Here is a 27,738-nt window from a genome sequence, read left to right as displayed (position 1 = left end):
CTTGAATGGGTTCGCGATCCGCAACATATGGCAAAAGATAGGACACGTCCTATCTTTTGCAGTTCGGGGGGCACGGATGGAAGCCCATGGAGACACTCGGAAATTCTTCCGCAGCTCCCTGGTCTGTGCTTCTGCACCGCAAAAGATAGGACATGTCCTATCTTTTTCCGTATGTCGCGGATCGCGAACCCCATCCGCACCGCAGCATGGAGTTCACACGGCCGGTGCCCGTGTATTGCTTACATGCTGTTTGCGGTCCACAACACGGGCGTGGTGACCATGCAGTTGTCTGAAAGGGGCCCCAACAAGGGAATGGGCTATTGACACTCAAAAACGTTTCCCCGTTTACTTTTGATATCAGGGGCACCTTACCTTCTCTTACAGTTTTTGTTATATCAAATGACTCCTTGGTCTTCTCTTCCACCAGATTCTCAATCTCTTTCATTAAGTTACCAATCTCCTCGGATATTCTGGCTGCAGTTTCTCGTTCCATTCTAAAAGAAGAACATATAGGACAATCATTGGAGGAGATTTATCAAAACCGGTGTAAAGGAAAACTGTCGAAGTTGCCCCTAGCAACCAATCAGATTCCACCTTTCAGAGATTCTTTGGAAAATGAAAGGCGTAATCTGATTGGTTGCTATGGGCAACTAAACCAGTTCTACTTTACACCTTTTTGACAAATCTCCCCCATTATTTCCTTGCACTGTTAGATGTTAAGGGTATTCTACTGCCAGTCTCCTCCTGTAAATATAAAAAAGTCATATCTTTGGGTGAAAGCGAATATGACGACCACAGCACTAGCTGCGTTCTCACATGGGGTTTTCACCCAGCGTTCCCAGAGCCCTGAATGCTACTCTGCCCAGTTATACGACAACGCACCCCCCCTTCCATACTGCTGTGGACTTGGTAAAGCTGGCTGTAGTGGTTGTCACCCTACTTCTATATAACTAAGAAAACATCCAAAGAGAACACTTGAAGGGGCGTCTGGTATTTTGATATTGATGACCTATCTTCAGGATAATGCCTCAGACGGCCATAGTGTTTTGCGAATCCGCAAAAAAGGATACCGGCCGCAGCCATATTAGAAAAGGCCTGTTCTGGTGGACAAGAAAAGGACGTGCTCTATCCTTTCTGCGGAGCTGTGGAACGGAACCACAGATGCAGACCGCACACGGTGTGCTATCCGCATCTTTTGCGGCCCCATTGAAATGAATTGAAACGGACGACTTTACCAAAACGAACTTGAAATTTAACAACGAATGATCGCTTTAGCTGACAGATCATTATAGTCTGAAAACAAATCGCCCGCATTTACTATTGTTGGACGGAAGATATTTCTTTAAAATAATGTTCCCAGGAATATCTTTTATCCGTCGATCATTGAACATTTATGGGCAGTTTGAACAACTGTAAAGGCCAATATGGAGTAAATGGTGTCTGGCCGTGTCTGTGAAATGAACATTCACCAGATGAATCTGATCAAGGGCTCTTTAGCCATCAACCAACTTCTATCTATTGTGTATGGCCGGCTTTACACTGCCTCCTAGTGTTAGTAAGGGTCCATTCCATGGATACGCAAAACACGGACAGCGGCAATGTGCGTTCCGCATTTTGCAGACAGCACATTGCCAGCACTAATAGAATATGCCTATTCTTGTCCGCTATTGCGGACAAGAATAGGACATGTTCTATTTTTTTCAGGATCGGAATTGCGGGTCCGCATTTCCGTTCCGCAAAATTCGGAGCGGAATTGCGGATGTGTGAATGGAGCCTAAATCTGCCCCATTGTCATACACCTTGTGCAGGGTCTGAGGGGACAGGTTCACAGGCCAGAATATCCATGCACCGCCCCACACAATGTAACACAATATATCAGGGTTTCCTTCTGTGTTCCTTTAAAAACTGGCCAGAAACGAAGGGTCCATTCACACGTCCACAAGTGTTTTGCGGTCTGCATATTGCGGATCCGCAAAACATAAACACCGGCCATGTGCGTTTCGCATTTTGTGGACCACACATGGCCGTCACTATGGTAGAAATGCCTATTCTTTTTGCGGGGCCGCGGAACAGCACCGTGTGCTACCCGCATCTTTTGTGACTCCATTGAAATGAATGGGTCTGCACCCGTTCCGCAAAATCCACCTTAAACTCAAGAACTTCAATTAAGACCTCTTTCACACAAACGATACAGATTGTGTCAGGATCTGTTCAGGAAAACGAATGGTTTTGCACGCAAGTTCAGTCAGTTTTGTCTGCAATTGCGTTCAGTGTTTCAGTTTTTTCCATGCGGGTGCAACCAGTTTTTTATGCTTTTTTCACATGTGTGGAAAAAAAACAAAAAAAAAAAACAGAAGAATTACAAACTACATCCCCTAGCAACCATCAGTAAAAAACGCATTGCATCCGGATGCCTTCTGTTTTTCACTGAAGCCCCATTCACTTCTATGGAGCCAGGGCTGAGTAAAAACGCTGAAAATAGAACATGAAAGCAGAAATGATGCATGAAAAACGACGCTCAGGTACACAGACCCACTGGGATTCACATCCGGATTCTATGCGTTTGAATCACACATTGCACCCGTAAGGAAAACTTGCTCGTGTGAAAGGGGCACTGTCAGTTTTTCAAGCATTTTCTCGCTATTTTAATGGCAGTCTTGCATCTGTTTTTAACCCCTTAAGGACACAGGGCGTACAGGTACGCCCTTGTGCCCTGGTACTTAAGGACACAGGGCGTACATGTACGCCCTGTGCATTTTCGATCACTGCCGTGCGGCTGGCAGTGATCGGAACCCGGTGCCTGCTCAAATCATTGAGCAGGCACCTAGGCTAAATGCGCGGGGGGGTCCCGTGACCCCCCCATGTCGGCGATCGCGGCAAACCGCAGGTCAATTCAGACCTGCGGTTTGCTGCGATTTCTGCAGTTTCTGATCCCCGCGGTCCCTGACCGCGGGGATCAGAAACTTTAGGATTAATTTTTTTTTTCCAGTATCCCTCCCCCCTGCACCCCTGAGTTATTTTTCACACGGTGGGAGGTGCAGGGGGAGGGTTGCGGGCGGTGCGGGAGGTGCGGTAGGCGGGATCGCGATCCCCCGCCCGCCTCCCATTGCATAATCGTTGGCGTCTAGTGGGTATACCAGGGTGCCAGCACATTGCTGGCACCCTGGTATAAACGGCTGACATCGGTGATGCGACGTCAGCCGTTTAACCCTTTCCATACAGCGGTCCGTACGGACCGCTGTATGGAAAAGGTTAACAGCTCAGGGAGCTCCCTCCCTCTCCCATCGGGGGGCTGCTGTGCCTTTGCAGCCCCCCGAATGGAGAGGGAGAGAGCTTCCAGGCAGCCCCCCCAAGCCCCGTCCTTACCCTTCCCCGTCTGCGCAGTTCTGGCAACTACTGAGCAGACGGGGAAGGTTCCCATGGCAACAGGACGCATTCTCAGGCGTCCTGCTGTCCATGGTTCTGAACAGATCTGTGCTGAAAGCATAGATCTGTTCAGACAAAGTGTAAGTAAAATACAGTACAGTACAATATATATTGTACTGTACTGTATTATGCAGACATCAGACCCACTGGATCTTCAAGAACCAAGTGGGTCTGGGTCAAAAAAAAAAGTGGAAAAAGTGAAAATAAAGTAAAAATCAAAAAACACATTTATCACTGATTAAAAATGAAAAAAATAAAATTCCCTACACATGTTTGGTATCGCCGCGTCCGTAACGACCTGATCTATAAAACGGTAATGTTACTTTACCCGAACGGTGAACGCCATAAAAATAAAAAATTAAAAACTATGATGAAATTGGAATTTTGCCCACCTTACTTCCCAAAAAAGGTAATAAAAGTGATCAAAAAAGTCGCATGTACGCCAAAATTGTAACAATCAAACCGTTATCTCATCCCGCAAAAATCATACCCTACCCAAGATAATCGCCCAAAAACTGAAAAAGTTATGGCTCTTAGACTATGGAAACACTAAAACATGATTTCTTTTGTTTCAAAAATGAAATCATTGTGTAAAACTTACATAAATAAAAAAAAGTATACATATTAGGTATCGCCGCGTCCGTATTGACCGGCTCTATAAAAATATCACATGACCTAACCCCTCAGATGACCACCGTAAAAAAATAATGATAAAAAACGGTGTAAAAAAAGCCATTTTTTTGTCATCTTCCGTCACAAAAAGTGTAATAGCAAGCAATCAAAAAGTCATGTGCACCCCAAAATAGTGCCAATAAAATCGTCATCTCATCCCACAAAAAATGAGACCCTACTTAAGATAATCGCCCAAAAATTGAAAAAAACTATGGCTCTTAGACTATGGAGACACTAAAACATTTAAAAAAAAAAAATAATGAAATTATTGTGTAAAACTTACATAAATAAAAAAAATTGTATACATATTGGGTATCACCGCGTCCGTGACAACCTGCTCTATAAAATTAGCACATGATCTAACCTGTTAGATGAATGGTGTAAATAACAAAAAAAAAAAACGGTGCCAAAAAAGCAATTTCTTGTTACCTTGCCGCACAAAAAGTGTAATATAGAGCAACCAAAAATCATATGTACCCTAAACTTGTACCAACAAAACTGCCACCCTATCCCGTAGTTTCTAAAATGGGGTCACTTTTTTGGAGTTTCTACTCTAGGGGTGCATCAGGGGGGCTTCAAATGGGACATGGTGTCAAAAAAACCAGTCCAGCAAAATCTGCCTTCCAAAAACCGTATGGCATTCCTTTCCTTCTGCGCCCTGCCGTGTGCCTGTACAGCAGTTTACGACCACATATGGGATGTTTCTGTAAACTACTGAATCAGGGCCATAAATAATGAGTTTTGTTTGGCTGTTAACCCTTGCTTTGTAACTGGAAAAAAAATATTAAAATGGAAAATCTGCCAAAAATGTGAAATTTTGAAATTGTATCTCTATTTTCCATTAAATCTTGTGCAACACCTAAAGGGTTAACAAAGTTTGTAAAATCAGTTTTGTATACCTTGAGGGGTGTAGTTTCTTAGATGGGGTCACTTTTATGGAGTTTCTACTCTAGGGGTGCATCAGGGGGCTTCAAAAGGGACATGGTGTCAAAAAAACCAGTCCAGCAAAATTTGCCTTCCAAAAACCGTATGGCATTCCTTTCCTTCTGCGCCCTGCCGTGTGCCCATACAGCAGTTTATGACCACATATGGGGTGTTTCTGTAAACTACAGAATCAGGGCCATAAATAATGAGTTTCTCGTGCATGGCATTGGGGGACACAGCACCATGGGTATATGTCCAACTACCACTAGGAGGCACTAGACACAAAAAGTGTTGGCTCCTCCCAGGTGGGCTATACCCTCTCCACAGGCACGAGGCTATTCAGTTTTAGTCTAGTGTCCGTAGGAGGCAGACCTGTCCTGCTTTTTTTGCAGGTTCTGCTGTTTATTTTTATTCTTTTTTTCTCTCTTCCGCAGGTCGGTTTTTTTTCCACCGTTATACCTGCTGCAGGCTGGGGCTCCATCGTGTTCCACTTTAGTTGCCCCCCCCTGCGGGCGCGTACTTCGGTACCATCGCCGGTCACCCAGTCCCCACGGACTGCATCCGCAGTGGCTTGCCGGCATTCCCACGGTTCCCGTGTTGAGTCTGCCGAAGGGGTGACCGTGCTGCGCCCGAAGACATCGGATGGTGAGTATATCGGATGGTGAGTATACTCCCCTGTCCCTGTGTCCCTGCCCCAGGGTTAGGTTCCCTTCTGTGGCCAGGGGGATGGGATCCACCTTAGCTGGGGGTCCTGGGGAGCCTCTTCGTTCCTCCTAGCCAACCCCCTCCCCCTCCTGGGGGGGTTATATTCATTTTTTTCCTCCCTTCTTTTCCCCCTCGGTTGGTCTTTTCTCTCCTCCCTGGCCACAGTCTCTCCCTGGCTTCCCCGCTACCTTAGTCCCCGGCTTCTGCCGGGACTAGGCCTCATCTTCTATGGCCTGTCCCCGGCTCCCAGGTGCTCTGTTTGCCCTGATCTGCCTATCCCCAGGTGTCGCTTCTCCCCCCCTACCCTACTCACCTATTTTTATGGTTCGGTGGGCCCTCTGTCGGCCGCGGTTCGCCCCGCCCCCCTTGCTCCATTCCCGGCCACCTCATAAATCGAGGCCCCGGCTTTTGGGCCTGCTAGGCCGCAATCTTCCCGGCCCCTCCCCCTTGCTTCCCGGGCTTTTCTGAGCCCCGCCCGGCCCTCGGGAGGAGCTATCTCCTCACCCTTTCCTGGGCTAACATGTTTTTTCTGTTGGAGGGGGTGGTTAACCCCTCGATTGCTTCATGTCCCCTGCAGCCCTACTGACCACCTCTTTTTTGGGGAACAGCTGCTGCTGCACCTCTTTGGGGGAACACTGCGTCCGGGTCAGGATAGACAGCCTCTGCTGGCTGCTTTTTGAGCATCTCTTCTCCCAACAGCTCCTCGGTCGCCACGTGTTTTCACGTGCGTCCGCTGTCTACAATGGCTGCCATGTGGTCATCCTGTCCCTGCTGGTGTGCAGTACCTCTTCCCAGTTCCCATTGTTTTCCCTGAACAATCTTTTTGTGTAGGTTCCCCATGAATGGGTCCCTCCGTGTCAATGCCATGGGAACCTTGGCCGACTCTCCCTGGCAGTGTCGCTGGAACGCTACCAACCCAAATTGCGGCCACCTCTGCCCTCCCAGGGTCCTCCCTGCAGATGGGGCATGCTCAGTTAGGGGTACCTGCACCCGGGTTCGGCGAGGGGTAGCTCACAGTACACCCTCGGGTGGTCTCAACGGGGTCCCACCCCTCCTCGGCATCCTCGGATCCCCCCCAGGACAGGCCTGAGGCTGGTGACGAATCCTTCCTGTCACCCCATCCGTTGCCTCTGGGGACACCTCTGCACCGATTCCCTCGGAACAGAGCATCAGGCGGTCTTCCTCCATATAGAAGCCCTCTGGGAGGTCAAGACTACGTGCACGGAGGAACCTCTCCTACCTAAACAGGGTTGGTATCCCCTCTAGTGGATTTTCGGATGGTGCTCCCCTGACCGCACAGGTATTCAACCGCACAGGTAAGGCAGCCGTCCCCGTGTTTAGCATACTGAGTCACCTACCCGGTGTCTGATACGTACGCCTTCTCCTTAACAGGGGGGTTCCTGCATCACTGCCATAGGCTGTCCCTGACAAGCCTTCCTGGTTCCCCTATACCAGGGGTTATCCTCTACACATTTGAGAGTGTTTCCGTGGGGTTCCCATCCTGGTGTTGGTGTTCGCCACTCTACCTCATTACAGGGAGTTCCTGTTCTGGGCAAGCGGTTAGCTCGGCTATCGCCTCCTGTAGGTTGGTGAGTTCAGAGCAATTGTACAGCCGCCTTGCCCCTTTTCTTAGGTAGTGTACCTACAGGAGCCATTACTCCTGGCTGGCTCTATGGTGTTCCATACAGCACTATTTCTCCCTTCCGGGTGAGATATACAGGTCGCTTCAATTGCCGTTGCAATTGCACCTGTCTGTTCCCAGCCACTTTGCTCCTGTCATAGGTGGAGTACCTACACCATCTCCTGATGCTGTAGCCGATTCCCCTGGCTTGGCGCTATGGTGTTCCATGCGACACTATTTCTCCCTTCCTGGCGAGATATACAGGCTGCCTTTAATTGCCGCTGCAATTGCGCCTGTCTGTTCCCAGCCAATTTGCTTCCTTCACAGGTAGAGTACCTACGCCATCACCGGTGCTGTAGCCGATACCTCTGGCGGGCTCTGTTGTGTTCCATGCGGCAACATTTCTCCCTACGGGCGGAATATAGAGGCCACTTTCAATTGCCGTAGAATTGCCCCTGTCCGGTTCAGTTACCTGTCTGTTCCCTGCCGCCTTGATCCCTTAACAGGTGGAGTACCTGAGCCATCTCCGGATGCGGTAGCCGTTCCTCCTGTCCGGCTTTATGGTGTTCCATGTGGCATTTTCTCTCCTTACAGGACGAGATATTGAGGCCTCCTCCTATTGCCGTGGCCATTGCACCTACCTCATCATAGTGTGCACCAAACGGCCATCTTACTCCCTTCATGGGTAGAGTCCCTGAACCGTCTCCGATGCTGCAGCCGTTCAACCTGTCTGGCTTCTAGGGTGTGCTATGCGGCCCTGTTTCTGTTGCCATTGCACCTACCTGATTGTGGTGTGCACCTGTCTTGTTCTTTGTGGTACCGTGCGGCCCTACTGGGTTCCATTGTTAACGCGGTTGCTGTTGCACCTCTCTGGGTCTAGGGTGCACCATGCGGCCACATTGCTTCGATCTTAAATGTAGTTCCTCTAACACAGCCATATTTCTACTTTACAGGTTGTGTACCTGTACCCTCCGTATGCTGTCTCATTCCCAGATGCTGTGGCTATGTTTCCACTCTCCTTAGTTGGCAACATGCAGCCACTTTGCCCATATTTTAGGCGTGTGTTTGTAGTACCCCAAGCGCTGGGCCCTGTGGTGCGGTCTGTAGCTCAGACAGTTTCTGTATCACTGGGTGTTTTCTGCCCACGGGTTCTAATCTGTGCTGCGGATGTTGGTTCCATCCATTTGGTTCTTCCATACATCTGCCACTCCTTTACTGTCGCGCTCATTGGTCTCCTTCTACCTCTCAAGGCACTGTCTGCACCAGGCCCCCTTCGTTCAGCGTGTGCATGGTTTCCATGTCTGGCAGGTGTGGGCCAGCCCAACCCCCACCTTGTCGGTCTACTGCTACTTCTGGTAGCTCCAGTATATGACTGATCTGTCTGATCCGGCGGGTGGTCCTCATTCAACCACGCTCCCTACTCCGTGGCCAGGTGGTTGTTGGCCTTCGTGCTGTAGTTGCTCTTGCCTTCTCTTTACGGTACTACGGTATGCTGTGCTCCGCGTTACCCCATGTTATAGGGGAGTACTCGCGTTGTTTCCTAATTGCTGAGCGGCCCATTCCTGGTGAAGTACAAGGATCTCCACTGGATCTTCTACCTTGTTTGGACACGTAGCTGGTGGCATCGGCCGCGGCTGCGGTTTTCTGTCATCGCTGGATGTCCGCCACACGGAATCCTTCTGGGTCCACGGCTTTTATCATTGCTGGACGTCCTCCCTGATGGGTCAAGGACAGGACCTCTGAGCGCCACACACACCTGTCTGAATTTTCAGCTGCTTGCTCTGGTATCGGACAGGGCCCCGTAGTTCCTTTTGGGTCCAGGTGTTTTCGGTATTCCCTTGTATTTTCTGCTTAGTTGTGCTACATGGCGGAGGGGCAGTCCTCTTGGACCTTGCCGTCGTCTGCACCTGTCTGGTGCTTTCTCCCCCCTGGAAGTTTTCTGTATGCCGGTCGCAGCTGGTTTCTACATTTCTATGTAGGCTACCCCGGTTTTTTCATGGCGACTTCTGCATTCCTTATGCATATGGATGTCTGTCGTTTTGTGGTACATCCCGAGCTGCTGTACTTGCCCTCTCTGGGACAATGTTTAAGGTTTGCTGGTCAATATTCTTGGTACGGCTAGTTGTCCATGGCCTATGCCCCTTCCCCTATGGTGGTTTCTTTTCGCCTTTCCTGGATATTCTGGCTTGCGTTGTCTTCTGGTGGTTCAGCTTCTGGTTCCTTGTGAGCCCATACTGGGTACTCCTTTCTGGAGTCCCTGTCCCTGTTCATTTGAGGTCCTCTTGGGATTTGTGTCTCTTTTTCCAGCCTCCCACGTCAAGTACCTGGTATTGAGTGGTTTAGTGCTGCGGTTTGCAGTTCCACCGTATGGTCTCCTTCGGGAGGGACCTCCTCCTGTTGTAGGACCTTTCCTCTTTAGGTTTTTTGGAGTGCTCTCCTTCTACTCCCATGTCTCTCAGTCCAGTGTGTCCTGCCGAGGTTGCCTGGCCTGTATCTGGCTTCTTTTTTCCATGCTACTTCACATGCCCAGTGTTTCCTCTGGTCTTACGCTTCACGGTGATATCTTGTTTTCGGAGGCTTGCGCCTCGTCTCCTGTTTTTGGGGACGCAGGAGCTATCGTTCTTTTCCTGTTTTTTTTTTTTACCTACAACCCCCTCCTTCTCCAGGGTTGGCGGTTTCCTCTAGCAGCCTTGGGTTTTCACCTTTACATGGGGCGCTTAGCTTCTTTCCTGGCCTTGCGGTGAGGGGAGTCCCCTCCCTTCACATGTGAGCCTTGCTATGGCTCCCCCACTCGTTTGGTTTTCAGTGCTTCCCTGTTTCTTTTCTCCCCTGGCCTTTCAGGGGATGGCCACAGGGTTTTTGGGTCTGGAACAAGGTAGAGCGTTGGGTAGTTTCACCACGCGGTGCTGTCCTAATTTTTTCTCCAGCCCTTGGCTGCGCTCTGTTTCCTTTTGCCACCTTCTTGCATTTGGGATTTTCTTCCAGTCATTTGTCCTGGGGTGCTGGCAGTCTTCCCTGCTTCTTCTGAGGTTTCTTCCTTGTTATGGAACCTCTTGCCCATCTCGTGTTTTTTCCCGTTGGGTCACATGGTTCTCCTGCACCTGTATGCCCAACCGGTGGCGCGTCTCTTCTTTTCCCTCCCTCAGGGACTGCTTTGGGACGTCCCATGGTGCTGTGTCCCCCAATGCCATGCACGAGAAAATTGGATTTTTTGTACTCACCGTAAAATCCTTTTCTCGTAGTAGGCATTGGGGGACACAGATCCCTCCCTATGTTTTTTCTTCCGCTTCTCCGGGCTGGTCTCTTGATCTTTCCCGGTACGGGAGTTGTTGGTTCCTTGCTTTTCTTCTCTCTCCTACTGCTTTTGGTACAAACTGAATAGCCTCGTGCCTGTGGAGAGGGTATAGCCCACCTGGGAGGAGCCAACACTTTTTGTGTCTAGTGCCTCCTAGTGGTAGTTGGACATATACCCATGGTGCTGTGTCCCCCAATGCCTACTACGAGAAAAGGATTTTACGGTGAGTACAAAAAATCCAATTTTTGTTTGGCTGTTAACCCTTGCTTTGTAACTGGAAAAAAAATATTAAAATGGAAAATCTGCCAAAAAAGTGAAATTTTGAAATTGTATCTCTATTTTCCATTAAATCTTCTGCAACACCTAAAGGGTTAACAAAGTTTGTAAAATCAGTTTTGAATACCTTGAGGGGTGTAGTTTCTTAGATGGGGTAACTTTTATGGAGTTTCTACTCTAGGGGTGCATCAGGGGGGCTTCAAATGGGACATGGTGTCAAAAAACCAGTCCAGCAAAACCTGCCTTCCAAAAACCAAACGGCGCACCTTTCACTCTACGCCCCGCTGTGTGGCCGTACAGTAGTTTACGGCCACATATGGGGTGTTTCTGTAAACGGCAGAGTCAGGGCAATAAAGATACAGTCTTGTTTGGCTGTTAACCCTTGCTTTGTTAGTGGAAAAAATTGGTTAAAATGGAAAATTAGGCAATAAAATGAAATTCTCAAATTTCATCCCCATTTGCCAATAACTCTTGTGCAACACCTAAAGGGTTAACAAAGTTTGTAAAATCAGTTTTGAATACCTTGAGGGGTGTAGTTTATAGAATGGGGTCATTTTTGGGTGGTTTCTATTATGTAAGCCTCGCAAAGTGACTTCAGAGCTGTAGTGGTCCCTAAAAATTGGGTTTTTGTAAATTTCTGAAAAATTTCAAGAATTGCTTCTAAACTTCTAAGCCTTGTAACATCCCCAAAAAATAAAATATCATTCCCAAAATAATTCAAACATGAAGTAGACATATGGGGAATGTAAAGTCATCACAATTTTTAGGGGTATTACTATGTATTACAGAAGTAGAGAAACTGAAACTTTGAAATTTGCTAATTTTTCCCAATTTTTGGTAAATTTGACATTTTTTTATGCAAAAAAAAATATTTTTTTTAACTTTATTTTACCAGTGTCATGAAGTACAATATGTGACGAAAAAACAATCTCAGAATGGCCTGGATAAGTCAAAGCGTTTTAAAGTTATCACCACTTAAAGTGACAGTGGTCAGATTTGCAAAAAATGGCCTGGTCCTAAGGTGTAATAAGGCTGTGTCCCTAAGGGGTTAATGGTTGTTAAAAACAGTAATTTACAATGGATGATTTTAATTGGCTTTCTTTAATAAACTCACAACCCCTGCAGTATACATAATGCCCCCCATAGTGGTCCTCAGCTGCAATAATGTAGGCTTTTTTGAGGCGAATTTTTTTTTAAATTAAAAGGGTTTCTACCACTTAGGTGTCACATATTTAGCTGTCAGACACTAGCGATCCGCTAGTGTCTGCTCTGGCCAACCATCCTAATATAATTGCTTTTGGGGCGGTGGTTTGGCTAAAAAAACTACTTTTATTAATATGCTAATGAGCCTCTAGGTGCTATGGGGGCGTCATTAGCACCTAGAGGCTCCGTCTACCTTCAGAAACTGCCGCCGCCGAGCGCGTCCCTCCAGCCCGCCCATCTCCTCCTGAATGCGATCGTATGTATTCTGCGCATGCGCAGTGAATGTCTGACCGCTTCCTTGCTCAGACATCTCCACTGCGCCTGCGCGATGACGCCATAGTGCTCCGAGGAACAGGCGCAGTGGAGATGTCTGAGCAGGGAAGCTGTCAGACATTCACTGCGCATGCGCAGAATACAGGCGCTCACAAGGAGGATCGCATTCAGGAGGAGATGGGCGGGCTGGAGGGACGCGCTGGGCGGCGGCAGTTTCTGAAGGTAGACAGAGCCTCTAGGTGCTAATGACGCCCCCATAGCACCTAGAGGCTCATTAGCATATTAATAAAAGTAGTTTTTTTAGCCAAACCACCGCCCCAAAAGCAATTATATTAGGATGGTTGGGCAGAGCAGACACTAGCGGATCGCTAGTGTCTGACAGCTAAATATGTGACACCGAAGTGGTAGAAACCCTTTAACTCACCTCATACACATGCACGCGCAGAGGCAGTCTTTTCTTTCTTGATGCTGAAGGATCTGCGCTCCCAGTGATCATGGTGATGTCCTCACGCTTGAGCGAAGGTCCTTCAGTATCAAGAGGGGAGCGACTGCCTCTGTGCGTGCAAGTGTATGAGGTCATTTTTTAACCCCTAAAAGGTTTACCAATTTCTACCGGCCGTTAGATGGGTGCACTCCTGTCTTTTTTAGCCACCCGCAACAGCAGTTCCTGTCGTCCCCATCCCATGTTTAGTACATTTTTCACGCCCTTGTTTGCCAACACTGCAGGAGATGAAGGATTATCTCTTCTCTGTTATCGCCACCAATAATATGGGGACAAGAACAACCTAAAAAGCGCCCTTGGTCCCCAGGATGGAGCACACACGCCCGGGATCTAGCACACACGCCCGGGATCGAGCACACACGCCCGGGATCGAGCACACACGCCCGGGATCGAGCACATGTGGTACATTATATGATCTTACTTCTGTTTTTCTCTCAGTCTTTTCGGGATGACACTGTTGGGTGTCCATGTATCCTGTGAAGAGCAAACACATCATTACTTGTATTCTCAGTGGTCATTATAGTGCATCAGCTAAGGCTACTTTCACACCTGCGTTTAGGTGCGGATCCGTCTGGTATCTGCACAGACGAATCCACACCTATAATGCAAACGCCTGCTCCATTCAGAACGGATCCGTTTGCATTACCATGAACAAAAAAAAACAAAACAAAAATTTAAAAAAAAAATTGTTCATGATAGTGCAAACTGATCCATTTTGACTTACATTGAAAGTCAATGGACGGATCCGTTTTCAATTGCACCATATTGTGTCAGTGAAAACAGATCCGTCCCCATTGACTTACATTGCAAGCAGCGATTTGGTGTCCGCCTCCAAAGCAGAATGGAGACTGATCGGAGGCAAACTGAGGCATTCTGAGCGGATCCTTTTCCATTCAGAATGCATTAGGGCAAACCTGATCCATTTTGGACCGCTTATGAGAGCCCTGAACGAATCTCACAAACGGAAAGCCAAAACGCCAGTGTGAAAGTAGCCCAAGTCTACTCCAGTCAATGGTTGTCTACCTTTGGGTATATTAGGCACCTTCTCCTGTGGGCGGGTGCATCAGCAAAAGGTTACGTGCTAACGTGCACCATTGCGTTGTTTTTCCCAATCATGTACCAACCTCTGCTTGTCTCTGGATTTGATCCTTTGCTGCCTGACCTGACCTCTGCCTGGTCCTCCTACTGGCCATGAGCTGCATGCACTGACTCGTGGACTGACTTCAGTCTGTCTCTTACTAGAGTTTTGCATGAACGCTCAGTGTTTTACACCGGTATCTCTTGACCCCCGTAGGTTAGCAATCTACTGAACAGAGAATACTCCAGGAGACAGAGGCCAGGTGGTTCCCCTGCAGCAGAGTCCAGATCCCTGTAGGGAGGTTAAAGGGTGAAGACCAGGGGGCTGCCAGGACAACGCCTTTAGGTGGCCCTAAGTCAAATGAGTTCAGTAGACAAAGCAGATCCATATCCACTTCTGTTACCCTGGTATCTACGTACCCACAATATCCAATCAGAATCCAGGATTCAGTTCTCAGTGCAGTTTAACAAATAACTCTGTTTGGCCTAATGATGTGCCTTAGTTCAAAACATGTATGCATTTATATGTCATAGAGCATTTCGCAAACTGAGTGTAAAGGAAAATCATGAAAATTCTAACAAATGCATTTTACATCAACTTACAGGGTCCACAAAGGGAATTCCAAAGATGTCGTAGGCAAAGTAGAGCAACTCCTTCTCCAGTAAGCTTCTCTTAATGTAAGACTGGATGCTCTAGAAGAGGAACATCATGTAAGCACACCGCACTGTATGGAGGCTGGTACAATAAATATCATCGGTAAGTACTGGGCTTATTAAGGGTACATCCAGATGAACCGTAGTTTGTGCTAGAAATGGGTGCGTGAATTATGTGCAGATCTGCTGAGGATTTGCCACGGATTTTGCCTTGTGCAATGCAAAGGGTTAAATCCATGGCAGAAATATGCAGCATAAATTGACAGGCCGCAGACTTAAAATGCGTACTGCAGGTCAATGTATGCTTTTTCTGCAGCTTGCAGATGAGATTTCTTACAATCTTGTCCACTTTGCTGGTACTGTAAAACGCTGCGTATTTGCCGCACACAAATCTGCCTAGTTTCAGTCCTGTGTGGATCTACCCTTAAAGGGGTTGTCCGGGTTTAAAGTTTTTTTTCATGTACTCACTGTTAACAGGTGATTCTAGGTCCCCCCCATATGTTTTAAGGTATTTTCGCCATTTCTACACGGCTCCAACGGTCCCCCACGTTTAAATCTCTTTTTTTATTTTTGTCTAACTTCCTGCCGCTCTGCACTGTGAGTCCCAGCGCAGCGCGGCATCACGTGCTTTCAGACGACTCATCTCCACCGTGACTCCGCCCCCTCAGTTATTCCGCCTCCTGCCGCACATTGCCACGTCCTCCATGCATCCGCCCCCCTTTAATCATATTCCGCCTCCTGCCGCACATTCTCCTTCCCCCCTTAGTAACGCCCCTAAACTCCTCCTGGCTCAGTCCTTTGAAACGTGATTAGGTCTGAGTATTGCTTCTATCTCCAGCCTGCCGCCCCATTTGCCTGCATTGGAGGCGTTTACTATGCTAATTAGCAGTTCCCTTGCCTCCTTCATTGTGACATCACCAGACGGAGGGGCGTGGCTTAGCACGATCTGTACCGCCCCTCCGAGCACTCTGCATAATGCCTGCAGCTGATGGTGACGTCACCAGGCTCCCTGCGAAGCGGCGTCGCTCTGCAGAAGGGACCCGGTACGTCACTGAATGTGAGAAAAGACTCACTTCCGGCTGAGAATTTGTGTAATGAATACGGGGCATCAGAAAAGTATGGGAAAGGTAGGACAGTCATGTAGGAGATACTTATGTCCTTGTTAAACAATTAAACCAATGTCCCCAATCCCGGACAACCCCTTTAAAGGGACATGATTGATGAAAAAACTGTTTAAAGCCTAGCTAGATATTTACGAAGAAGGTGTCCAAATCAATCTGGAGCCCTCCATCTTCATTCTGGGAATGAATAGAGGGTTGGGGCCTAAAGGGCTTCTCCGGGAATTGGATATGGACAGCCCATCATCAATATCGGATCGCCAGGGATCGGACACTGAAGAGGCTGCTGCCAGATGATCGTTAACGAGTATTCGTGGTAATGCTCATTAGCAATGGTCTGGCAGTGTAATACTGCCGCCAATTACCACCACCACCGCCAACTAGCAAACACTCCTTCATTGGGCAATCCAAATCTTTAAACAGGTTTAAAAATCATTGTTTGCAGGCGGCAGATTGCGGTGTCTAATCACGATCTGCTACCGGCAACAATGATTCAGTATGGGGAATAGAGATGGCATTGGCGATCGCTCGCCCCCATGCTGCAGAAGAGATCTCTGCATGTAATAGCAGTGGTCTGCTCCGCTAGCGAGCAGGTGATTGAATGCTTCCCTCCCGACAATCGCCTGCCTGATCTGACCGTCTAATACAGCCTTTAGTGTAATTTAAAATGATTTTTGCATTGTTTTAAGGATTCTACATTGCTGTCAGTGAATGGGAATATTCCAGTCCAAGGATGGAAAGTGCAGGCGCCATGTACCCAATTTTTTCTTTTATAAGGAGATATGCAGTTGGTTTCCATTCTCTGACAACAAGCCAGGTCCTGCCGGGGTTCACAGAAGGTTTTTCTTGCCCGACTTTAGTGTCTCTTTAAAGTTGATTCAGATCTATTTTAAAGTGCTATTCCGGTAATTTGAAGTTATTAGATTGGTGAAAGTCCTTCTGTTCGGACCCTCCACCAATCATTAGAACGTGAGCCCCATATCCCTATCCTGTAGATATGGGTGACCTTCAATACCCCTACAAAAGACTTACAGGGATTTAATGAAACGGATTCCAGTTTCTTCTCCACTCACCTCTCTTGGTTGGATTACAGAAGCACTCTCCTCTCCCAGGACGGCGGTATAGTAGATCAAGTTCTGGTTCATGACCTCATCATTAGGGTGGAATAGTAGGTAGGTTTTGGCACATTCAATCGCTTTTGTATAATTCTCAGCTGGAAAGTAGCACAGATGTCTTGGTGAAGGGATAGCAATCCATTATACATCATAATATGTCAGAAAGTGGTCTCCAGGACTTACTTATCATGGCTTATCCTAAGGATAGGTCATCGATTTCGAGATCAGCGGGGGTCCTGCTCTTAGCAACCCCAACAACCAGCTGTTTTCACGAGCTGCTGAACCAGATATCAGACCTACACGGTTGCGGACATTGTGTGGTGACCACGCCTGGTTGCTGCAGCACTGCTCCCATTCACTTGACTGGCAGCAGCACTGCAGCCACTAGAAAGCAGGGCTGTGGAGTCGGAGTCGAGGAGTCGGAGGCAATTTTGGGTACCTGGAGTCGGAGTCGGCAAAAAATGAACCGACTCCAACTCCTACTAGATTTAAATTGGAATAAAAATTTTAAAAAAGCAAGTTTAAATGACCCAATTCACAAAAAGTTATAATTAATTACTGTATTTTTCGCCCTATAAGACGCACCTAGGTATTTGAGGAGGAAAATAAGAAATAAAATATTTTTAACCAAAAGGTGTGCTTTTGGCGGGTTTTGAACTAATGGTGGTCTGTGGATGGCACTGTTATGGGGGCATCTGTGGATGGCACTGTTATGGGGGATCATTGTGGGGGCATCAGTGGATTGCACTGTTATGGGGGCATCTGTGGATGACACATATATAACATCTTATCTTATGTGTCATCCACAGATCCCCCCCTTCCCCCCCTATAACAGTGTCCCTGTGGGGTGAATGGGGTCCGGCATCTGTTTCTGTAATGGCAATGGGGCCCGTTGCCTGCTTCATTCATAAAGTGGGCGGAGCAGGCGCGTTACGTAGTGAGCTACGCTACGAGTGCCCACCCGGCCTCCTGACTGCCAAGAAGTTAGTAGTAAGTAGTACAGCGCTAGATTTAAGATGATTGGAATACTTTAACAATACCCGCAAGTTTGATATGATTACCGTATACTACAGTGAGCGGGGCCCAGTGTAGTAGAATACAGTGACTGCACCGGGCCCCGCTGCCATTACAGAAACAGATGCCGGCCCCCAGCCCCTCCTCCCTCTCAGCCGATACACCCGACGGTCGCAGCATTCACCCCATAAGACACACTGCTATTCCCCCCCCCCCCCACTTTTGCGAAAAATACGGTACTTCTCTACTGTAAGAATAAAGGCCAATGCATGCAGTGCGTCACATTACTGCAAAACGAACACGTCAAGTGACCGTGAAGAAGCATGCTTTTCATATGCTTCACTATATGGCACGCAACGCACAGTTAAGGAGCGGCAATACTTATACTTTCCATTGTGTTCCGCTGTTACAGGGAACGCAACGCCCATGGTTAACCGAGCCTCTCACTGATAACTGAGATGCAGGAATAGACAGAAGGGAATGCATAGTCAATAGTTCAAGACTGAGGCCTCCTGCACACGACCGTATGGCTTTTTCAGTGTTTTGCGGTTGCGACATGTTCTATCTTTCAACGGAACGGAAAAACGGAAACTGAATGCATACGGAATACATTCTGTTTTTCTTGCGGAACCATTGAAATGAATGGTTAAGTATACGGACCGTATACGGAACGCAAAAAACGGCCCGTAAACGGAAAAAAAAACCGGTTGTGTGCAGGAGGCCTGAAGCTGTAAACCATTCGAAAAACTGCTGTCATTCAGCTAAGGCGATAAAAACTTGTAGACTCAGATTGTGAGCTTAAACTTTGAACATGACTATGGGATTCTACTAGGAAAATCATGTTTTACAATAAATGCCCCTTCCCGGATCCTCCCACTGCCCTGTCTTCAGCAGAAGATCAGCACACAAAGGAGAAGGCAGCGGCTTCAAGCCAGTAGTTCTGTGGTAATGACATGTATGTTGCCTTTCTTTCCTTCAAGGAATGTATAAAATACATTTGCATATTAAATACAGAGGAGTTGGAGTCGGGGAGTCGGAAGTACCAAAGACTGAGGAGTCGGAGCATTTATCTACCGACTCCACAGCCCTGCTAGAAAGCAGATAGCTCAAGTGCCTGGTGCTGGCACCATAGCTTGTAGGTGACCAGTAGGGGGTGCCAGGAGTCGATCTGATTTTGAGGACTTATCCTAAGGATAGGTCATTGATAAGAAAGTAATGGAAACCCTACTTAAAGGGGTTTTCAATTTGAAGCCAAGCCTGCTGTACACATTCCGGCTCCCTTTACTGGTCTTCCAGTTCTTGTCTATAAACTTCCGGATGGACAGGATCATGTGTGCCGCTACAGTCAATAACCAGAAACAGTGGTGACCCCAAGAGGCAGTCCATTGCTGAGTCAAGTGCCTCTTGGGGATTCATCCCTCTAAAAGTATACAGGCGGGGGGCTAGAAGACCGCAAAAGAGCCAGAATGAAGCTCCAGGGAAAGCTTTTCTCATCAGGCTTGGCTTTAAATGGGTTGTCTGAGATAATTAAAAATGACAACCCCTACAATGTATTTAAAAAACAGTACCGGGCCAATGTCACAGAGAACAGCACTGGAGGAAAGGGCGAGTATAGATTGCTTTTTCAAGACACTGTAAGGGCTTGTCTGACATTTTTACTCTCCCGGACAATCTATTTAAATTTAAAAAATGTGCAAAAAACCTGGAAAATTCCTTTAAAGGGGTTATCCAAGACTATTTAATGTCCCCCATATGCCTGGGCCCCTCACAATGAATATACTTACCTGGCTCCCCCCACAGCCGCTGCTGCTTCTTCACGTGAGCGGATGAAAACATCCGGGGTCGGGGGAGCGTTGGGAGCAGCCAATGACAGGTGGGGACGGAGATGAGTGACGCTAGGGTGGCTCGTCCCCGCCTGCCATTGGCTGCTCCCCCCCGACACCAGATGTTTTTATCCGCGCACAGGGAGAAGCAGCAGCTGCAGTACGGGGACTAGGAGCGGGGAGCCAGGTAAGTATATTCATTGTGAGGGGCCCGGGCATAGGGGGGCATTTAATAGTCCTGAATAACCCTTTTAAGGACGAAGATTGTTTACTGATCTGAAAAAACTCTTGTTCCCCCAGGATCTTTCATCTTCTTGAACAGCCTCAACTGACCAAGCGGAAACTAACATAAGGGAATGATAGATAACATATGAAATATGATGCACTTACTGTTGTGATATGCAAACTGCAGGTAATTGAAATGTGAAGCAAGGAAGTCTTCTTTGGGCTTCTCCTTGCCGGGCGGTATGGCCAGTTCTGAGACACAGCCTTGTCTGCAGTTCATCACCTGCACATAATGGTCTGAGAAACACATCACATCATTACATTTCATATTTTGTTATCCCAGATGATAAAGGGTGAGGATTTTTTTTCTTTTTCATGGAGTAGTTTGACAATAAAACTAAGTTTTAGACAATATCAATGGGTAACCAAACAGCCCAATCACCGCACAGCGTGTTTTTCACGGACTTGTGCTATCCACATTTTCCACACATTTTACTGATTATGCACACCAAAAAATATCATGCACATGCACTACTTTGGTAAAAGATGCAGACCAAACACCCATTGAGGTCTGTGAAAAATCCCCCACACAACACAGGTGGCATCCGTGTCCTATCAGCGGTTTTTCATGGACCACCGGTAGCAGATGGTCTGGATATTAATTTTCAGCTGAGCAGTGTTGGTGGAATACAGATGACACACGGAGGGCAAAAAACAGACACTCAGACCAAATACGGATTCTTCACGGAAATCTTTGCGAATGGAACACAGACGACCCTGACAATCTAGCGCCTGCGCCGCTGCTCCACATAGCTCCGCAAGTTCAGAGGCTCTGCTTCCACCGCTGGTGCAGCACATCCTCCGGGTAGCGGCGTATGATCAGTCACTGCACCACTTGCAGAAGCAGAGCCTCTGCGCTTGCACCACTACTTGGCGCAGCGGCACAGGCACAAGATTGTCACGGCCAGCCGAGATGTCCAACCCTGTCAACCAAGCAGCAAGGGGAGCGTCCTCCGTTTTGGGGACACCCCATCGCAGGTGAAGAATTTTGCTTAATGAGACGATTATTATGAATTGATTCGCTCAGATACAGTTGCGGAATATTTCCACGGTTTTTGGATGCGATTTTTCAGTGTTTTATCCATTTCGCTGCTGTAAATGCTGCAGAATTTCTGCCACCAATTCTGCTGTAGAAAATCCACAGCGTTTACACTATGTGTGGCCGTACCCTACCGCTGTGTTATACCCAGTCAAGGGAAAGGGCAGGACACAGGGATTCTCTCTATGGCGTCTTATCAATTTCTTTGTCCTGATGTGCCCCCTCAGATCCTGCACTATATATAACAGAGTATCAGTTCCGCCTGGAGTGGTTCTTTAACTTGGAACACAAAGCACATGGAAAGTCTAAAGTGGTGGACTCTCTTATGCCTATTTAGTTGATGTAAGTGCAATAGGCTGGATAACCTTATAACAATGTCTGGCAATGCTGGGGGACTAGTGTTGAGCGAACCTGTGTTTTCAAGTTTGGCGTACAAGGTTCGGGTTATCTAAGAATCCCATTATGGATACCGCTACCACGGACCATAACGTAATTCTATGACGGCATGTACCACGGAGGCCTATAAGAGGCATTCCGTATTGCATTACATCATAATAGAAGTCTATGGCCAGCATGCAATACGGAATGCATCTTATAGGCTTCCGTGGTACATGCCACCATAGAATTACGTTTTGGTCCGTGGTAGCAGAACCCATAACGGGATTCTCCGATAATCCGAACCTGTACACCGAACTTGAAAACTTTGCTCAACACTATCGGTGACAGCCAATCTGAGGGCCTTAACGGGTCCCCAAATTTGTTGTCATTCTGTTTCCCTAGACTTCTGAACATGATATATGTCCAGTCACGTGGTAATACAGGAGCTGGGGGTGTAGCGGCAAGTTACCGGGTGATGTGCCGTTCTGGATTCTAGGAAAGAGGATTCACCTGTAATACTCTGGAATAAATCTGCAGTGTAATCGAGATAGTTGTACCCATCATAATCATAGGGTCCTTCACAAAGGCTGCGGCATTCATCATCTGCAATGAGATATTCCTCCAAGGCTTTTTCGAAATAAGCAATGGCAGATCGAAACACCTCATCCGCGTAATCGCTCACTCCAAGACGGAACTCTTGCTGCAGAGAAAAAAAGGGGAAGATTGCTAGAAATTTGCGCTATTATAAGTTGACGACTGGTCCTCGCTCCTGACATCGCTGTGTCTAAATTGTACAGCGACCCTCCACACTAGGCAATGGGCAGCATCGCAGGATGATCGGTTGATTTCCAATGGGAGACTGTTCGCTTTTCACTATATGGCCATGCTCTCAAAGCAGCACAATACAGAGCGGAGAACAGAGGGGTGATCAAATGTGCAATGGTGAATGGACAAACCCTTGAAGGGGCAGCAGGACAGAAGCTGCAGGAGGGGGCTGGCAGCTGCACAGGAAAAGCCCCAGGGAAGGCTCAGACAAAGAACACCTCTACATGCCTGCCCAAAAAACAGCCATTTTCCGCCACTGTCATAGATCCATTAGTTACTGGGAACCAGCTAAAGCAACCTTAACCCCTCCTAACCCCATTTGAAGTCTCTCCTATGTTACATTGTCATCGGATGCAATCATTTATAAATCCGCAAAAATATTGTAAATTGCAGCAAATTTATCAAAGCTAAACATATGTCTTTTTTTGGAACTTGGTACTAATCGTTACCCGTCACCGCTACACCATGGTAGAGGTGGCAGGTTCCCTTTAAAGGGAAGGCGCCATCAGAATATCACGTTTTTACGTTAACATACATATCACTGTGTATTCTTAAAACAATACGTAAAGTTACACAGTTTTCACACTGGCCACTAGGCCTAATAATATGTTGAGACTTTTCAGTAGCCATCACATTATCATCACAGGCAGGACTACAATGAAAGCTATCACCTCCGCATAGATAATACAGGATTCACTATTCACAATAGGCGATATCACAGCTGATCTGCTCCCTCCTGACCTCTGCACAGGTCACAGAGCATGCCTAGAAAACTCTCCCATAGAAGTCAATAAGTCAGCTCCTGGCCATTCCAGCTGCACGCCTATAGAAAGAGTCTTCAGAGATCAGACATATAATGCCGCCAGTGACACGGAAACAAACTGTTTTCATGTTCTAGGCGCCCGGGTACAGAACGGCCAACCAAACCGAGGTGCGAGCATTAGTAATCCCACCGACATGTACAGATGGACACGCTCCACCACTCACCATGTGGACTTTGGCTTCCAGATCTCTGAAGTCTGACTCGGACACACCAGCCATCATCTTGTAATATTCCAGGTTCTGCTGCATCTCCAGGTGGTCGGGGTTCCCCACGTAAAAAGTATGTGCGGCCGCCACAGCTTTATCTAATTTGTGAATCTGGAAGAGCAAGAACATCATGAATAATCCAGACTGTAGGTAATGGAATCAAATGGACAATAGGAATGTCATATAGTGTGTGCCATATCCTCTCAGGCTACATGCACACCACCTATGTGTTTTGTGGTCGGCAAATTGCGGGTCCACAAAAAACAAAAATACATCCATATAGGGCTGCAGCTAACGATTATTTGAATAATCGATTAGTTGCCGATTAATTTCTACGATTAATCGATTAATCGGAAAAAACGACAAAATTACCAAACAGAGAGGTTTATATGATCTTACTTGAAAAATTTTGTTCAAAGGCCATATTAAAACAAATTGTGGACGACACACTATTATGGGGGATCTGTGGACGACACTATTATGGGGGATCTGTGGACGACACTATTATGGGGATCTGTGGACGACACTATTATGGGGATCTGTGGACGACACTATTATGGGGGATCTGTGGACGACACTATTATGGGGTATCTGTGGACGACACTTATGGGGGATCTGTGGACGACACTATTATGGGGGATCTGTGGACGACACTTATGGGGGATCTGTGGACGACACTATTATGGGGGATCTGTGGACGACACTTATGGGGGATCTGTGGACGACACTTATGGGGGATCTGTGGACGACACTTATGGGGGATCTGTGGACGACACTTATGGGGGATCTGTGGACGACACTTATGGGGGATCTGTGGACGACACTTATGGGGGATCTGTGGACGACACTTATGGGGGATCTGTGGACGACACTATTATGGGGGATCTGTGGACGACACTATTATGGGGGATCTGTGGACGACACTATTATGGGGGATCTGTGGACGACACTTATGGGGGATCTGTGGACGACACTTATGGGGGATCTGTGGACGGCGTAGTTATGGGGGATCTGTGGACGCGTAGTTATGGGGGATCTGTGGACGGCGTAGTTATGGGGGATCTGTGGACGGCGTAGTTATGGGGGATCTGTGGACGGCGTAGTTATGGGGGATCTGTGGACGGCGTAGTTATGGGGGATCTGTGGACGGCGTAGTATGGGGATCTGTGGACGGCGTAGTTATGGGGGATCTGTGGACGGCGTAGTTATGGGGGATCTGTGGACGGCGTAGTTATGGGGGATCTGTGGACGGCGTAGTTATGGGGGATCTGTGGACGGCGTAGTTATGGGGGATCTGTGGACGGCGTAGTTATGGGGGATCTGTGGACGGCGTAGTTATGGGGGATCTGTGGACGGCGTAGTTATGGGGGATCTGTGGACGGCGTAGTTATGGGGGATCTGTGGACGGCGTAGTTATGGGGGATCTGTGGACGGCGTAGTTATGGGGGATCTGTGGACGGCGTAGTTATGGGGGATCTGTGGACGGCGTCGTTATGGGGGATCTGTGGACGGCGTAGTTATGGGGGATCTGTGGACGGCGTAGTTATGGGGGATCTGTGGACGGCGTAGTTATGGGGGATCTGTGGACGGCGTAGTTATGGGGGATCTGTGGCAGGCTGTAGTATGGAGAGGGGATCTGTGCACTGTCTTATGGGCATAACAGTGCACAGATCCCTTTCCTCATAACAGTGCACAGATCCCTTTCCTCATAACAGTGCACAGATCCCTTTCCTCATAACAGTGCACAGATCCCTTTCCTCATAACAGTGCACAGATCCCTTTCCTCATAACAGTGCACAGATCCCTTTCCTCATAACAGTGCACAGATCCCTTTCCTCATAACAGTGCACAGATCCCTTTCCTCATAACAGTGCACAGATCCCTTTCCTCATAACAGTGCACAGATCCCTTTCCTCATAACAGTGCACAGATCCCTTTCCTCATAACAGTGCACAGATACCTTTCCTCATAACAGTGCACAGACCCCCCTCCCCATAGCAGTGCCATAGACAGATCCTCCCCCCCTTCCCATAGCAGTGCTATAGACAGATTCCCCCTTCCCCCTTCCCCCTAACAGCCCCGGCCCCGATGCCTTGCATCTTTATTTTACCTTTTTACAATGACGCTCCCGCTCCTGTAACAGCCAGGCAGAGCGGACGGCGGCGTAACGTCACTCAATCACGTGACGCGCCTGCTCCGCCCACCTCATGAATGAAGGAGGCGGAGCAGGCGTGTCACGTGAGTGAGTGACGTTACGCCGCCGTCCGCTCTGCCTGGCTGTTACAGGAGCGGGAGCGTCATTGTAAAAAGGTAAAATAAAGATGCAGCGACCGCCCCGCCCCGAATAGCAACGAATCGGCGATTATTCGATAACTGGATTCGTCGACAACGAATCCAGTTATCGAATATAATCGATTACATCGATTAATCGTTGCAGCCCTACATCCATATGCCATCCGTTTTTTGGTTTTTTTTTGCGGATCCATTGTAACAATGCCTAAAAGGACAAGAATAGGACATTTTTTTTTTTTTTTTTTTTTTGCGGGGCTACAGAACGGACATACTGATGCAGACAGCACACGGTGTGCTGTCCGCATTTTTTGCGGACCCATTGAAATGAATGGGTCCGCATCCTATCTGCAAAAAAAAACAAAAAAAAAAAAAAACGGAACAGACACGGACACAAACAACGTTCGTGTGCATGAGGCCTAATAAATAGAGATGTGAGACGGATATATAATTAGTAAAATATGAGAGAGATAGAAAGAGAGATAGATAGAAGCTACATAATTAGAAAGAAAAGGTTACAGAGAGAGAGAGAGAGAGAGAGATTAGATAGATAGATAGGCAGGGCCTCTGAGGCAGACGTGAAGCCATTACTTATATAACAAGCTCTAGTAAAATTCAGGTCAGAGAAGCCATAAACAGATGGAAAACCAGCAATGGGCCAAATCTGCGGGGTGCAGCCTGCGGCTTTCCAGCTACGGTCTGACACGGCTGTGCCTGGCAGTGCATGCTGGAGGTTGTAGTATCGGCATCTCTTCGGACTAGACAGATGGCAGTATGTATATTGTAGAAATTTACATTAAGGAGACATTTCTTAATATAACAGGCTGTCGGGGCATGTTGGGAGTTGTAGTTTTACAACAGCTGGACAGCCACAGACCTCCCTCCAGGAGACGTCAGTGACATGAGAGTGCGAACAAATGGCCACAAAAGGGTCAACAGCAATGTTTAACCAGAGCTTCCTCAGACACACAAGAACTGAGGCCATCATTTGGTGAAACTGATGGTTTGAATGCAAACAGGCTTAAAAGTCCCCCTTGCGTTGTCCTCTCCTGTCCAATTGTTATCTGTTCCTAGGAAAGCTGGGTGACAACCAATAGGACCGCAATTACAGCCCACCAGCCTTCAAGGTAACATGGCCTCATTCGAGAGTCATTGTACAGTTGTAGTATGGTTAATATAGATGGCTGCAACATGTGCCGCAGCCTCCGCACAGCCCACCAGGCACAGCGCTGTCCACTGTATAGTGGCTGTACTATTGCAGCACAGCCTCCTTCACTTGAATGGGACTGAGCTGTGCCTAGCAGTGTTTGCCAGCGAACACAGGCAGGCTGCCATCTTTCGTAAGGTAGACTCAACCCATCCGGCGATGCACAGGTAAGCCCTTACCTGTGCCGGGAGCCGGTCTGAAATCAAATGCAGTCACCGGGAGCAGGCAGTTCCGAGAACAGCCCGATGAAGGCCCCCAGCGGCTGTTCTCGGAACTGCCTGCTCCCGGTGACTGCATTTGATTTCAGACTGGCTCCCGGCACAGGTAAGGGCTTACCTGTGCATCGCCGGACGGGTGAGTCTACCTTACTAAAGATGGCAGCCCGCATGTGTTCGCTGGCGAACACTGCGAACTGACCATCACTGCAGCTGACACGTTAGACTACTTTCACACTTGTGGGTTTTGTTTTTTTCCGGTATTGAGATCCAGCAGAGGATCTCAATACCGGAAAAAAACTTTTCCATTTAGTCTACATGCATTCTGAATGGAAAGAGATCCGTCCAGGATGCCTTCCGTTTCATCAGCGTTCCGCTGCAAGCTGCGGTTTTGTGTCCGGTCATAAAAAAGGAAAAAAACGGATCCATCACTAAAAACAATGTAAGTCAATGGTGATGGATCCCTTCTTTAAGGGGCCCTATTTTTTTCGTTTTGATTTCACACAACCGCATTCTAACAGAACGGATGCAAAATCAAAACGGATCTGTTTAATTCTGGTAATGAGATCTTCTGCCGGATCTCAATACAGGAATTACCAACCCAAGTGTGAAAGTAGCCTTGTGCTTGTCAGCAAAATCTAAAGGTCTTGCTGCGATCTCGGTACGTGCCCCCTCAGGGCTGGTTGTCTGCCGCGTTCCCTATCCACCGTGCACTTTGGTTTTTTAAAAATGGACAATACGAAGAATGGCGAGTGCTATGGAATGTATTCCTC

The 27,738-nt window shown here is 47.8% G+C and overlaps 1 protein-coding gene across 1 annotated transcript in view; it reads right to left on the bottom strand.

Annotated features, from left to right (window-relative positions):
- P3H1 (prolyl 3-hydroxylase 1) overlaps positions 1–27,738 on the bottom strand; it is a 49,995-nt gene that overhangs the window by 21,593 nt on the left and 664 nt on the right. Inside the window, exons 2-8 of the mRNA XM_044277608.1 lie at positions 23,213–23,365; positions 21,911–22,100; positions 20,089–20,220; positions 16,820–16,959; positions 14,578–14,667; positions 13,319–13,371; positions 373–494 (exon numbers count right to left, since the gene is read on the bottom strand). Of these exons, the coding sequence (XP_044133543.1) occupies positions 373–494; positions 13,319–13,371; positions 14,578–14,667; positions 16,820–16,959; positions 20,089–20,220; positions 21,911–22,100; positions 23,213–23,365 (880 nt within the window). The remainder of the gene's footprint in view (positions 1–372; positions 495–13,318; positions 13,372–14,577; positions 14,668–16,819; positions 16,960–20,088; positions 20,221–21,910; positions 22,101–23,212; positions 23,366–27,738) is intronic.

This window comes from Bufo gargarizans, chromosome 2, assembly GCF_014858855.1.
Source record: "Bufo gargarizans isolate SCDJY-AF-19 chromosome 2, ASM1485885v1, whole genome shotgun sequence".
Classification (NCBI taxonomy): Eukaryota; Metazoa; Chordata; class Amphibia; order Anura; family Bufonidae; genus Bufo; species Bufo gargarizans.
The sequence above is the reverse complement of the archived record's forward strand: the minus strand, read 5'-3'. Positions and strand labels throughout refer to the sequence as shown.